General features: G+C 40.7%; 1 protein-coding gene across 1 annotated transcript in view; it reads right to left on the bottom strand.

Moving 5' to 3' along the window:
* TMA16 (translation machinery associated 16 homolog) overlaps positions 1-10,542 on the bottom strand; it is a 43,784-nt gene extending 33,242 nt beyond the window's left edge. The window contains exon 1 of the mRNA XM_027116862.1: positions 10,415-10,542. Coding sequence (XP_026972663.1) covers positions 10,415-10,417 — 3 coding nt within the window. The 5' untranslated portion in view covers positions 10,418-10,542. The remainder of the gene's footprint in view (positions 1-10,414) is intronic.
* Between the last annotated feature and the right edge of the window lie 2,993 nt (positions 10,543-13,535).

Raw genomic sequence — 13,535 nt, 5'->3', positions numbered from 1 at the left:
CCTTCCTTCCTTCCCTCCTTTCCTTCTGTCTTTCCTCATACTTCTACTAATTCGCTCTACTTTTTCTCCCTTTTATTCTGAGCCCTGTGGATGAAAGGCTCTTGGTGCTCCAGCCAGGAGTCAGGGCTCTGCCTCTGAGGTAGGAGAGCCAACTTCAGGACACTGGTCCACAAGAGACCTCCCAGCTCCACATATCATCAAACGGCGAAAATCTCCCAGAGACCTCCATCTCAACACCAGCACCCAGCTTCACTCAACGACCAGCAAGCTACAGTGCTGGATATCCTATGCCAAACAACTAGCAAAACAGGAACACAACACCACCCATTAGCAGAGAGGCTGCCTAAAATCATAATAAGGCCACAGACACCCCAAAACACACCACCAGACGTGGACCTGCCCACTAGAGAGACAAGATGCAGCCTCATCCACCACAACACAGGCACTAGTCCCCTCCACCAGGAAGCCTACACAACCCACTGAACCAACCTTAGCCACTGGAGACAGACATCAAAAACAGCGGGAACTACGAACCTGCAGTCTGCAAAAAGGAGACCCCAAACACAGTAAGATAAGCAAAATGAGAAGACAGAAAAACACACAGCAGATAAAGGAGCAAGATGAAAACCCACCAGACCTAACAAATGAAGACGAAATAGCCAGTCTACCTGAAAAAGCATTCAGAATAATGATAGTAAGGTTGATCCGAAATCTTGGAAATAGAATGGACAAAATGCAAGAAACAGTTAACAAGGACCTAGAAGAACTAAAGATGAAACAAGCAACGATGAACAACACAATAAATGAAATTAAAAGTACTCTAGATGGGATCAATAGCAGAATAACTGAGGCAGAAGAACGGATAAGTGACCTGGAAGATAAAATAGTGGAAATAACTACTGCAGAGCAGAATAAAGAAAAAAGAATGAAAAGAACTGAGGACAGTCTCAGAGACCTCTGGGACAACATTAAACGCACCAACATTCGAATTATAGGGGTTCCAGAAGAAGAAGAGAAAAAGAAAGGGACTGAGAAAATATTTGAAGAGATTATAGTTGAAAACTTCCCTAATATGGGAAAGGAAATAGTTAATCAAGTCCAGGAAGCACAAGGAGTCCCATACAGGATAAATCCAAGGAGAAACAGGCCAAGACACATATTAATCAAACTGTCAAAAATTAAATACAAAGAAAGCATATTAAAAGCAGCAAGGGAAAAACAACAAATAACACACAGGGAATCCCCATAAGGTTAACAGCTGATCTCTCAGCAGAAACCCTACAAGCCAGAAGGGAGTGGCAGGACATACTGAAAGTGATGAAGGAGAAAAACCTGCAGCCAAGACTACTCTACCCAGCCAGGATCTCATTCAGATTTGATGGAGAAATTAAAACCTTTACAGACAAGCAAAAGCTGAGAGAGTTCAGCACCACCAAACCAGCTTTACAACAAATGCTAAAGGATCTTCTCTAGGCAAGAAACACAAGAGAAGGAAAAGACCTATAATAACGAACCCAAAACAATTTAGAAAATGGGAATAGGAACATACATATCGATAATTACCTTAAATGTAAATGGACTAAATGCTCCCACCAAAAAACACAGATTAGCTGAATGGATACAAAAACAAGACCCTTATATATGCCGTCTACAAGAGACCCACTTCAGACCCAGAGACACATACAGACTGAAAGTAAGGGGATGGAAAAAGATATTCCATGCAAATGGAAACCAAAAGAAAGCTGGAGTAGCAATTCTCATATCAGACAAAATAGACTTTAAAATAAGGACTATTAAAAGAGACAAAGAAGGACACTACATAATGATCAAGGGATCGATCCAAGAAGAAGATATAACAATTGTCAATATTTATGCACCCAACATAGGAGCACCTCAATACATAAGGCAAATACTAACAGCCATAAAAGGGGAAATCGACAGTAACACATTCATAGTAGGGGATTTAAACACCCCACTTTCACCCATGGACAGATCATCCAAAATGAAAATAAATAAGGAAACACAAGCTTTAAATGATACATTAAACAAGATGGACTTAATTGATATTTATAGGACACTCCATCCAAAAACAACAGAATACACATTTTTCTCAAGTGCTCATGGAACATTCTCCAGGATAGATCATATCTTGGGTCACAAATCAAGCCTTGGAAAATTTAAGAAAATTGAAATTGTATCAAGTATCTTTTCTGACCACAACGCCATGAGACTAGATATCAATTACAGGAAAAGATCTGTAAAAAATACGAACACATGGAGGCTAAACAATACACTACTTAATAATGAAGTGATCACTGAAGAAATCAAAGAGGAAATCAAAAAATACCTAGAAACAAATGACAATGGAGACACAACGACCCAAAACCTATGGAATGCAGCAAAAGCAGTTCTAAGGGGGAAGTTTATAGCAATACAAGCCCACCTTAAGAAGCAGGAAACATCTCGAATAAACAACCTAACCTTGCACCTCAAGAAATTAGAGAAAGAAGAACAAAAAAACCCCAAAGCTAGCAGAAGGAAAGAAATCATAAAAATCAGATCAGAGATAAATGAAAAAGAAATGAAGGAAACGATAGCAAAGATCAATAAAACTAAAAGCTGGTTCTTTGAGAAGATAAACAAAATAGATAAACCACTAGCCAGACTCATCAAGAAAAAAAGGGAGAAGACTCAAATCAATAGAATTAGAAATGAAAAAGGAGAGGTAACAACTGACACTGCAGAAATAAAAGAGATCATGAGAGATTACTACAAGCAACTCTATGCCAATAAAATGGACAATCTGGAAGAAATGGACAAATTCTTAGAAATGCACAACCTGCCAAGACTGAATCAGGAAGAAATAGAAAATATGAACAGACCAATCACAAGCACTGAAATTGAACCTGTGATTAAAAATCTTCCAACAAACAAAAGCCCAGGACCAGATGGCTTCACAGGCGAATTCTATCAAACATTTAGAGAAGAGCTAACACCTATCCTTCTCAAACTCTTCCGAAATATAGCAGAGGGAGGAACACTCCCATACTCCTTCTACGAGGCCACCATCACCTTGATACCAAAACCAGACAAGGATGTCACAAAGAAAGAAAACTACAGGCCAATATCACTGATGAACATAGATGCAAAAATCCTCAACAAAATACTAGCAAACAGAATCCAACAGCACATTAAAAGGATCATACACCATGATCAAGTGGGGTTTATTCCAGGAATGCAAGGATTCTTCAATATATGCAAATCTATCAATGTGATAAACCATATTAACAAATTGAAGGAGAAAAACCATATGATCATCTCAATAGATGCAGAGAAAGCTTTTGACAAAATTCAACACCCATTTATGATAAAAACCCTGCAGAAAGTAGGCATAGAGGGAACTTTCCTCAACATAATAAAGGCCATATATGACAAGCCCACAGCAAACATCATCCTCAATGGTGAAAAACTGAAAGCATTTCCACTAAGATCAGGAACAAGACAAGGTTGCCCACTCTCACCACTCTTATTCAACATAGTTTTGGAAGTTTTAGCCACAGCAATCAGAGAAGAAAAGGAAATAAAAGGAATCCAAATCGGAAAAGAAGAAGTAAAGCTGTCACTGTTTGCAGATGACATGATCCTATACATAGAGAATCCTAAAGATGCTACCAGAAAACTACTAGAGCTAATCAATGAATTTGGTAAAGTGGCAGGATACAAAATTAATGCACAGAAATCTCTGGCATTCCTATATACTAATGATGAAAAATCTGAAAGTGAAATAAAGAAAACACTCCCATTTACCATTGCAACAAAAAGAATAAAATATCTAGGAATAAACCTACCTAAGGAGGCAAAAGACCTGTATGCAGAAAATTATAAGACACTGATGAAAGAAATTAAAGATGATACAAATAGATGGAAAGATATACCATGTTCTTGGATTGGAAGAATCAACATTGTGAAAATGACTCTACTACCCAAAGCAATCTATAGATTCAATGCAATCCCTATCAAACTACCACTGGCATTTTTCACAGAACTAGAACAAAAAATTTCACAATTTGTATGGAAACACAAAAGACCCCGAATAGCCAAAGCAATCTTGAGAACGAAAAAAGGAACTGGAGGAATCAGGCTCCCTGACTTCAGACTATACTACAAAGCTACAGTTATCAAGACGGTATGGTACTGGCACAAAAACAGAAAGATAGATCAATGGAACAGGATAGAAAGCCCAGAGATAAACCCACGCACATATGGACACCTTATATTTGATAAAGGTGGCAGGAATGTACAGTGGAGAAAGGACAGCCTCTTCAATAAGTGGTGCTGGGAAAACTGGACAGCTACATTTGAAAGTATGAAATTAGATCACTCCCTAACACCATACACAAAAATAAACTCAAAATGGACTAAAGACCTAAATGTAAGGCCAGAAACTATCAAACTCTTAGAGAAAACATAGACAGAACACTCTATGACATAAATCACAGCAAGATCCTTTCTGACCCACCTCCTAGAGTAATGGAAACAAAAATAAACAAATGGGACCTAATGAAACTTAAAAGCTTTTGCACAGCAAAGGAAACCATAAACAAGACCAAAAGACAACCCTCAGAATGGGAGAAAATATTTGCAAATGAAGCAACCGACAAAGGATTAATCTCCAAAATTTACAAGCAGCTAATGCAGCTCAATAACAAAAAAACAAACAACCCAATCCAAAAATGGGCAGAAGACCTAAACAGGCATTTCTCCAAAGAAGATATACAGACTGCCAACAAACACATGAAAGAATGCTCAACATCATTAATCATTAGAGAAATGCAAATCAAAACTACAATGAGATATCATCTCACACCAGTCAGAATGGCCATCATCAAAAAATCTAGAAACAATAAATGCTGGAGAGGGTGTGGAGAAAAGGGAACACTCTTGCACTGCTGGTGGGAATGTGAATTATTCAGCCACTATGGAGAACAGTATGCAGGTTCCTTAAAAAACTACAAATAGAACTACCATATGACCCAGCAATCCCACTACTGGGCATATACCCTGAGCAAACCAAAATTCAAAAAGAGTCATGTACCAAAATGTTCATTGCAGCTCTATTTACAATAGCCCGGAGATGGAAACAACCTAAGTGCCCATCATCGGATAAATGGATAAAGAAGATGTGGCACATATATACAATGGAATATTACTCAGCCATAAAAAGAAACGAAATTGAGCTATTTGTAATGAGGTGGATAGACCTAGAGTCTGTCATACAGAGTGAAGTAAGTCAGAAAGAAAAAGACAAATACCGTATGCTAACACATATATATGGAATTTAAGAAAAAAAAATGTCATGAAGAACCTAGGGGTAAGGCAGGAATAAAGACGCAGACCTCCTAGAGAACAGACTTGAGGTTATGGGGAGGGGGAAGGGTGAGCTGTGACAGGGCGAGAGAGAGTCATGGACATATACACACTAACAAACGTAGTAAGGTAGATAGCTAGTGGGAAGCAACCGCATGGCACAGGGATATTGGCTCAGTGCTTTGTGACAGCCTGGAGGGGTGGGATAGGGAGGGTGGGAGGGAGGGAGACGCAAGAGGGAAGAAATATGGGAACATATGTTTATGTATGACTGATTCACTTTGTTATAAAGCAGAAACTAACACACCATTGTAAAGCAATTATACCCCAATAAAGATGTTAAAAAAAAAAAAGAAAACTGATATTAAAAGTCTCTCTTACATACAATCTTTAGTGATTACTTCAGAAAATTCATTATAAACTAGTCTTTGGATTCATACTTCAGAGTAACAAAGAAAACACACAAGTAGTTTATTCAACCAACACGGCAACAAAGAGGGGTATTTCAGGAGCAATATGCTTTGAATATTCCTGTTAAAATCATAAATAACAAAATGGAACTTTTCCTAAAATAGTATCAAAGCCATCAAAGAATCTAGGCTCAACTAGAAACAAAAGTGTCATTTAGACTGCCCAATTCAACTAGAAACCTAGAAGAATGATCATGTCACCAAACACACTTAAGGTACACAAAGGTATATGAATACTTAAAAAAAAAAAATGTAGAGGAGTAAAGCCATGCCTACAACTGAGAAAGCTTACAGTATATAATACCTTAAACTCCAAATACCCTAAAGCACAAAATAAATTCTAGAATATGATATACTAAGTCACTTAACATCGAAGACATAACAGGAATGTAATGAACTAATTAACAGAACCTGCACCATTTTTTTGCAGGCACTCTACCCTGAAGAACCCTAGGGCATTTCCTTTGCTTAACAGATAAATTTGATGCCAACGACAAGTGTCAATGACAAATACATAGTTAGAGCATCCAGAAAGGAACTTAAACTGTTCTCCACATAAGCCTTGCTAAATCCCATTCAATTTTCAAGGACCATTTCCAGTTCACATATTTGTGAAGACATCCACAAATATGTAACCATTTCACATCTCAGTATCCTTTCTCTCTGGGTAGCGTTTCTCCCATAGCACTTAACATACTGCACTGACCAGTCATTTAATTCCACACGTGTGCTTATCTCCTACATTGCAGCTCCCTGAAGACTACAAACATGTTCTACTGGGTTGAAAATAATAGTTGGAAGGAAAGAAAAGAGAGTGGGATGTTGACCCAAGTGAATATTTTACTGTATACTGTACACTGAGCTACTATGAGTAAAAAATATTTTAAAAAGTTCTTTAAAATCGTGTGAAATACCTCATATAAAAATAATTTTAAAGGCTCACAAACAATACTCTCCTTAACATTAAGAAAATATCTTAATAATTCTCTAATGCCGACTTTACCTTTCATGCAAAAATCTAACATCAGGCTCAACTTTATGTTATTCCTGACTTACCCATCGATATCTAGTCAGAATTAACGATTTCTCCCATTCTTCTGCTACCACTCTTAACACCTCTATCTTATACTAATGTTCACTGACCAAAAAAAACAAAAACCCACAAACTTACTGAGCACACACTACCATATATTAAAATAGGCAGTGAGGTTCCAGGATTAAAAACAGACATGGACTTGCTTACAGTCTACTTATATCCTAACTACGTAATTTACAATCTAGTTATCTCATGAATAACTATATAACTTAGTAAGTGCTGGCCAGAAAATGGCCACCATATAATAGGCGTACCTAACTTTGGGAAATCAGGAAGAGACTCCCCGAGGACTTGAGACCTACTTGGTTTTTTAAGAATAATGTGAGCTGTTGTATATAGGACAATTTGGACAGAGATACAGTAAGAAGCAAGACTACTGAAGTATTGAGGTCATTAAGAAAAAGATGACAGTTGAGTGGCACAACCAGGGTGACAGTGAAGATGGAGACAAATGGCAAGGTATGAAATGCATTTTGAAGACAGAATGACAGAACTGACTATGGACGGTGAGGGAAAGGGAAGAGTCCAGTATGACTCCCACGTTTGCAACAAAGCAACCAAGTGGTCAGAACTCCCACTGACTAAGACAGGAATTGGCACATGGAGACAGGGGCATCAAGAACCCACTTTCAGCCACTGGTTTAAGATGCCCTGGAGACTGCTAAGTAGAGATGTAAACTAAGTAAATAAAGTTATGAGTCTGGCACCTAGAAAACAGGTCTGGGCTGAAGATACAAATTTGGGATAACGTGGGGTTAAAGGAGGTACTTTAAAGCCACAGAGATAAGAGTCTCTTCAGTAGAATAAGAAAAGGGGCTAGGGCTAAGCTCAGATGAACAGATATTTAATAAGCACCTACAATGTAACACGCACCATTATGAAATCAATGAGAAAAAGATTAGTAACCTAAAATAAAAACAGGTCACAAGAAAGAGTATAGATAAATGCCTTTTAGGTTTTGAAAAGATGTGTGCTCTACCTTAAAAGAAATGTAAATTAAAACCTCAATAAACTATAATTTTTAATGTATAAAAAAGATTTTGAAAAATTATTTATTCACACTGCATTAGTGACACTGTGGGTGAGTTAGTAGTCTCACTAATAAGCGGGATGTAAATTGGTACAATCTTCTGGAAGGTGATTTGATAGTTCTTTTCAAAATAAAAACTGCACGTCTTTTGATCAAGGAATCCTACTTCTATTAATTTAGTCTACAGACATATTTACACATGTACAAAACAAATAATAATCAATGCAGCAGTGTTTGTAATAGCAAAAGGATGGAAACAGCTTAAGTGTCCATCAGAGACCTGGTAAATAAATTACAGTAAAAGCAAACAATAGGATGTCAGCTGTTAAAAAAGCAAGAGGTAGGGCTTCCCTGGTGGCGCAGTGGTTGGGAGTCCGCCTGCCGATGCAGGGGATGCGGGTTCGGGCCCCGGTCCGGGAGGATCCCACATGCCGCGGAGCGGCTGGGCCCGTGAGCCATGGCCGATGAGCCTGCGCGCGGCCGGAGCCTGTGCCCCGCAACGGAAAAGGACAAAAAAAGGAGAGGCCCCAAAACAAAAAAAAAAAAAAAAAAAAAAAAAAGCAAGAGGTAGATCTATGTGTACTCATGTAGATTGATGTCTAAGATCAGGTAGAAGAAAAAAAGCAAGGGGCATTAGGAGCGTGTCTAGCATACTGCTTCTATAAAAAGAGGGAGGTCAGAGGACATATATACTGGCACATTCATCTGAAATATCTGAATGATTATCTAAGAAACTGTGTTCTAACAGTGGTTGTTTCTCAACTGAGCTAGGGAATTAGGTAACACAGTTGGAGGCAGACCTACTTTTTGTTGTAGGTAGAATGCCCTCCCTCCCAAAGATGACCATGCTCTAATTCCCCCACACCCATGAATGTGTTACCACACATGGCAAAAAGGACTGTACAGATGCCATCGAAGATCCTGAGATGGGGAGATTATCCTGGATTATCCACAAGGGCCCAAAATAATTGCAAGGTCTTTATAAGAGGGAGGCAGAAGGATCACTGTCAAGAGAAAGAGATGTGCCCTTCTCTTCAGGCAGATTTGAAGGTGTTACACTGATGGCTTTGAAGAGAAGGAAGGCCAAGAGCCAACCTCTAGAAACTGGAAAAAGGGACGAGATTCTCCACTAGAGCATCCTGAAGGAAAACAGCCCCACCTACACCTTGATTCTAGCTCAGTAAGGCTCATTTTTGGACTTCTGATCTCCAGGAATATAAGAGAATGAATCTGTGTTGTTTCAAGCTATTAAATTTGTATTAATTTTTCACAGCAGTAAAAGGAAATTAACACACATTTCACGGACAACATTTTACTCTTTTTTTTTTTTTAAACCACGTACATGTAACATGATCCCCAAAGCTGGTATACTAGGTAGACTTTCATTAATGTTTTTCTTTAGTTTTACTAACTCTCAGAAACCAGTTTTTACTAGCAGGTAATCGCTTTAATACTTACTACGCTTATAGGCATAAAAACAGAAACAGAAACAAATAAAACAGAATCGGGAGTCCAGACAAGGGAGCCAAGGTTTTCTAGGAAAGCCTAGAAAAGAAAATTATAAACAGCTGGCCACCGCACATACTGATAAATAAAAAGACTTAATTTACACAAACGTATATATAATCTAAAGCAAAAAGACTGTAGACAGACATGAAAAATAAAAATACAATGAAAAGGAAAAAGAGAAAATGGAAAGTGACAGAGAAAGGGGACTAATGGCACTGAGACCAGAGTATCACAACTTATTACCAGATTATAAACTTTTTTATGCTGTTGTTTTCGTTAGAAACTAATTGAAAAGTGACTATTTACAAAACATGTTCCCATTCAAGAATTATTCTCAACAACAGAAGCAAAAAGGAAAAAAATAGCAGTTTTGTAATATAAACGTAAGGAGTAAACATAAAAACAAGCAAGCATAATTTAGATACTGTTTACCTCTGAGTGGCTCCTGGAAATATAGGTTCAAGGAGAACACAAACGTGTTCTTAAAGTGAAAAACGGATAAACGAGAGTTCCTTATACGGTTTATACTTAAACGTGCTACATAAGCGCTCTTCTGCATCCACTGCATTTTTAATAAAAACCAAGTGTCAGTGCGACGGAGGGGATGAGGGGCGTGGAGGCAAGGTCTGGGGCGGGAGTAGGACACTGAGGGGTGGTGAGCGGCCGCGAGGACCGGCGACTACGCCGTCCCCGACGCGCCCCGTCCGCCCCCCGCTCCTACACCGCTGAGGAGCGAGTACACGGAAACCCGCGGATTCCCCGCGGGCTGGGGGCAGCGGCAGGCGCCCTAAGAGCCCTGTAGGACCCGGCCCGGAACCCGTGCCTGCACCGCAGCCCGCGCACCGCCCACCGTTCTCCCTCCGCACCCCGCTCCCAGCGGCCCGACGCCGGCCCGCCCTCCCCGCCGCCAACCGGAGCCTTCCAGAAACGGGTGGGACCCACCATGGTGACGTTCTCGCGGCCTGGGACCTCCGGACCCCCGAGTCCACACGGCGAGACCTCAGAGTCGGCGGCGGCAACAGCTCACGAGGCGACTCCGGCCAAATCCACGAGGAGCGGAAGAAGCCGGGCTCACCTGACCGGCAGGGGGAGGGACGAGTGTTCTTCCCTAAAACGTCCCCGGAAACAAGACCTCACCTTTGTGGGCCGTGGCGGACTCTCACGCCCCCGCCGCGCAGACAGGCTCCCCGCGTGCTCGCCGGGCGTCGTGGGCGGGGTGGCGGAGCTCCGGGCTAAGGGTGAACGGGGCGGCGCCGGGCGTGAGGCAGCGACCTGGGCTCGGCGCTCCCGGCGGTGGCGGCCCGGCCCCGCGGGGTCTCGGGCGTCTGCCCGGCGCGCAGCTCCCGGGCCGCGCAGCCCCTTCGGACGTGGTGGCACCGGGCTCCGGCCTCGCGCACGCCGCCCGCTGCCGGTGGCGCCCAGGGCCGCCGCGTCCCCCGGGCGCAGGCCTGCCCTCCGCGCCTCCGGGCCGCCTGAGCGAAGTTCCCCCAAGGCTGTTTCCTCACCCGTGAAGCCCCCCTCTGCCCACTCGAGGCTCCTTCCCACCCGGTTTTTCTGTGTTGTTCTCACGATGTGTGAGTCTTCGTTGCATCTGTACTTGGGAGGATTCCGTGGACAATATATTCGTTCAGCAAACACTGAATGATCTCCTACTGTGTGCCAGGCCTTGGGAATACGCCGACGATATTCCTGCCCTAGCTCAGCTCATATTCCAAGGCGACATGTGAAAAAAAAACACCTAATTAATATTGTTTCCAGTACCATACTGTTCTGAAAAACATAAAGCTGAAAGGGTAGGCAGGAAAGCTGTTTCACACGTGCTGGTCTCTGAATCCGCTTTTGAAAGTTAAGAGTTGAGCAGAGACCTACGTTAAAGGCAAAAAATTGAAGGAAAGGTAAGGCAGGCTTTATTCAAGGGGCTCCTCCTCAATCTGTATAAGGATCACCGCAGTGGGGAGAGATACGGGCTCCACTCGGAATATACGGGGACAAGAGGGAATTTATAGCCCAGGAGCAGGGTGGCGGGTAGTGGATGGAAAATTACTAAGAGGAAACATTAGGGGTAACGGGGCATTCTGGCTACACCAACCTAACAGGACTCTCGAAATAGGCAGGCTGGTGTGATCAGACATCACCTGGAAGATGGTGAATGATCCGGAATCTGATGAGTTACAGACATGGAGGTTGACCAGATGTGGAAGATGGGGGACTCTGGCTAAACCGACTTTCCTGCTAAAATTGAACAATCAGATACGAACAGGCAATCCAAAATTCCAGGCCTAGTTGAAAAAAGAGTTCAGAGGAACCTGAGTAGAGTTTGGTCAAGGAGAGAATCTTGTCACCTGAATGAAAGGAGAAAACCTGGCATGACAAGGAGCTACAGGTGGGGAGAAGTGGGGTATATGTGTGCAGGTGCATGAATTTAATCAACAACTGTAGCCACTGAAAACTAGATTAAATTGTAAACAAGAATGGGTGACCACAAGATCCCTGAATCTAGGGGCAAGGCTTTTAAGTGTGTGAAAGCGCATTCTGTGTGAATCTACACAATGAAGGGGGGCACCCTTGTAGTATCTACTCTGGAGGCACTACTCTATTGAGAACTCTGGTTAATCCATAACATTTGCACCCTACTTCTATACGATAACCGTTTCCTGTGAAGCCAACTTAACACCCACTCTACCCAGTTTCCGAAATCCGGCCCACTGCAAGTCATCATCCTGAGTTCTATGTTACTGCAAATCCAGTAAGCATTAAATTCTTGTTCTGGCTATTTCAGCTGTTACTAATTGCTCTACCGATCACAAAATTCCCTGCCTGCTCCTACCCCATTCTTAATTTCAAATTGCCAACAATCCAACAAACCATGTATCTTCATTTTTTCTTCATTTTAATTTGGGTTTGAAAATAAAAGATTTTGTATTTTCCCCATTCAGATTCAACCCCTAAATAATATTGATTATGGGCAAGACACCATGTTCAAAATACACTGTAGCAAATGCAAGAATGAGTTATACAAAGTAAGAGTACAGTAATGTACTATATATATATAAAGTACAATAGTGAAGACTAATATTTGGTCATAATTTAGTGTGTACATGTACCACAGTGAAAAGCAGAATGAAGCGTCCTACTTCTCCCCCCCAGTATCACACCCCTGCACCCTGCCACCCAGTAGAGAGTTGGGAGATATCTTTAGAGATGTTTCCCTGTGCTTTCACAAACGTACTAAGGCATATGTGTGTGTGTGTGTGTGTGTGTGCGCGCATGTGTAGGGGTAAAGTATTGATTAACATTAGATACTGATATAATAATACAGGAATACTTTCTAGGGTAACCACTAAAAGAACAGAAAACAGGGTATATGACTTTGAATAGGATACAAACAAGTAGAGAAAATGAAATGATAAAATATTCAGATAACTCAAAGCAATGAAATAAAAAAAAAGAAACATAGGACTGTAGGGAAAATTTTAAAAATATGGTGGTAGATTTAAATCCATATAACAATAATTATGGACTAACTGCCTGCAATTTAAAAAATGAATATTTTACATTGGATTTAAAACATACAACTGTGTTCTGTTTATTGAGACACATCTGAAAAATAAGGAAACAGGAAAATTAAAAGTCAAAGATGGAAAGAGGTATACTAAACAAATACCAAAAGTACAGACATATTAATGTTATAGAAGATAGACTGTAAGTCAAAAAGTATTATGGCAGTTAGAAGAGGTCACTTCATAAAGATAAAAAGGTTCCATTTTAAATTTATATACTTATATTCACCTAGTAATATAGCCCCACGTATATAGTGGAAAAACTGATAAAATTTCAAATAATGGTAGAAAACAAACAGCTTTAGAGGAAAATTACCTTTTTCAGTAATTAATAGAACAAGCTGATAAAATATTTACAATGATTTGGAAGACTAGACCACCAACACAATTTGACCTAATGGGTCTCATAGAATGCTGCTTCCAGTGCTTGCAAGAATACATGTGTTTTCCAACATATATGGAATAGTTATCAAAAATGATCATATTTTGGGCCAGAAAGCAAA

The sequence above is a fragment of the Aethalodelphis obliquidens genome, unplaced genomic scaffold (assembly GCF_003676395.1).
Source record: "Aethalodelphis obliquidens isolate GAN/ISIS:26980383/991018 unplaced genomic scaffold, ASM367639v1 scaffold17, whole genome shotgun sequence".
Classification (NCBI taxonomy): Eukaryota; Metazoa; Chordata; class Mammalia; order Artiodactyla; family Delphinidae; genus Aethalodelphis; species Aethalodelphis obliquidens.
Note: the sequence above shows the minus strand (reverse complement) of the source record. Positions and strands in the feature narration are given on the sequence as shown.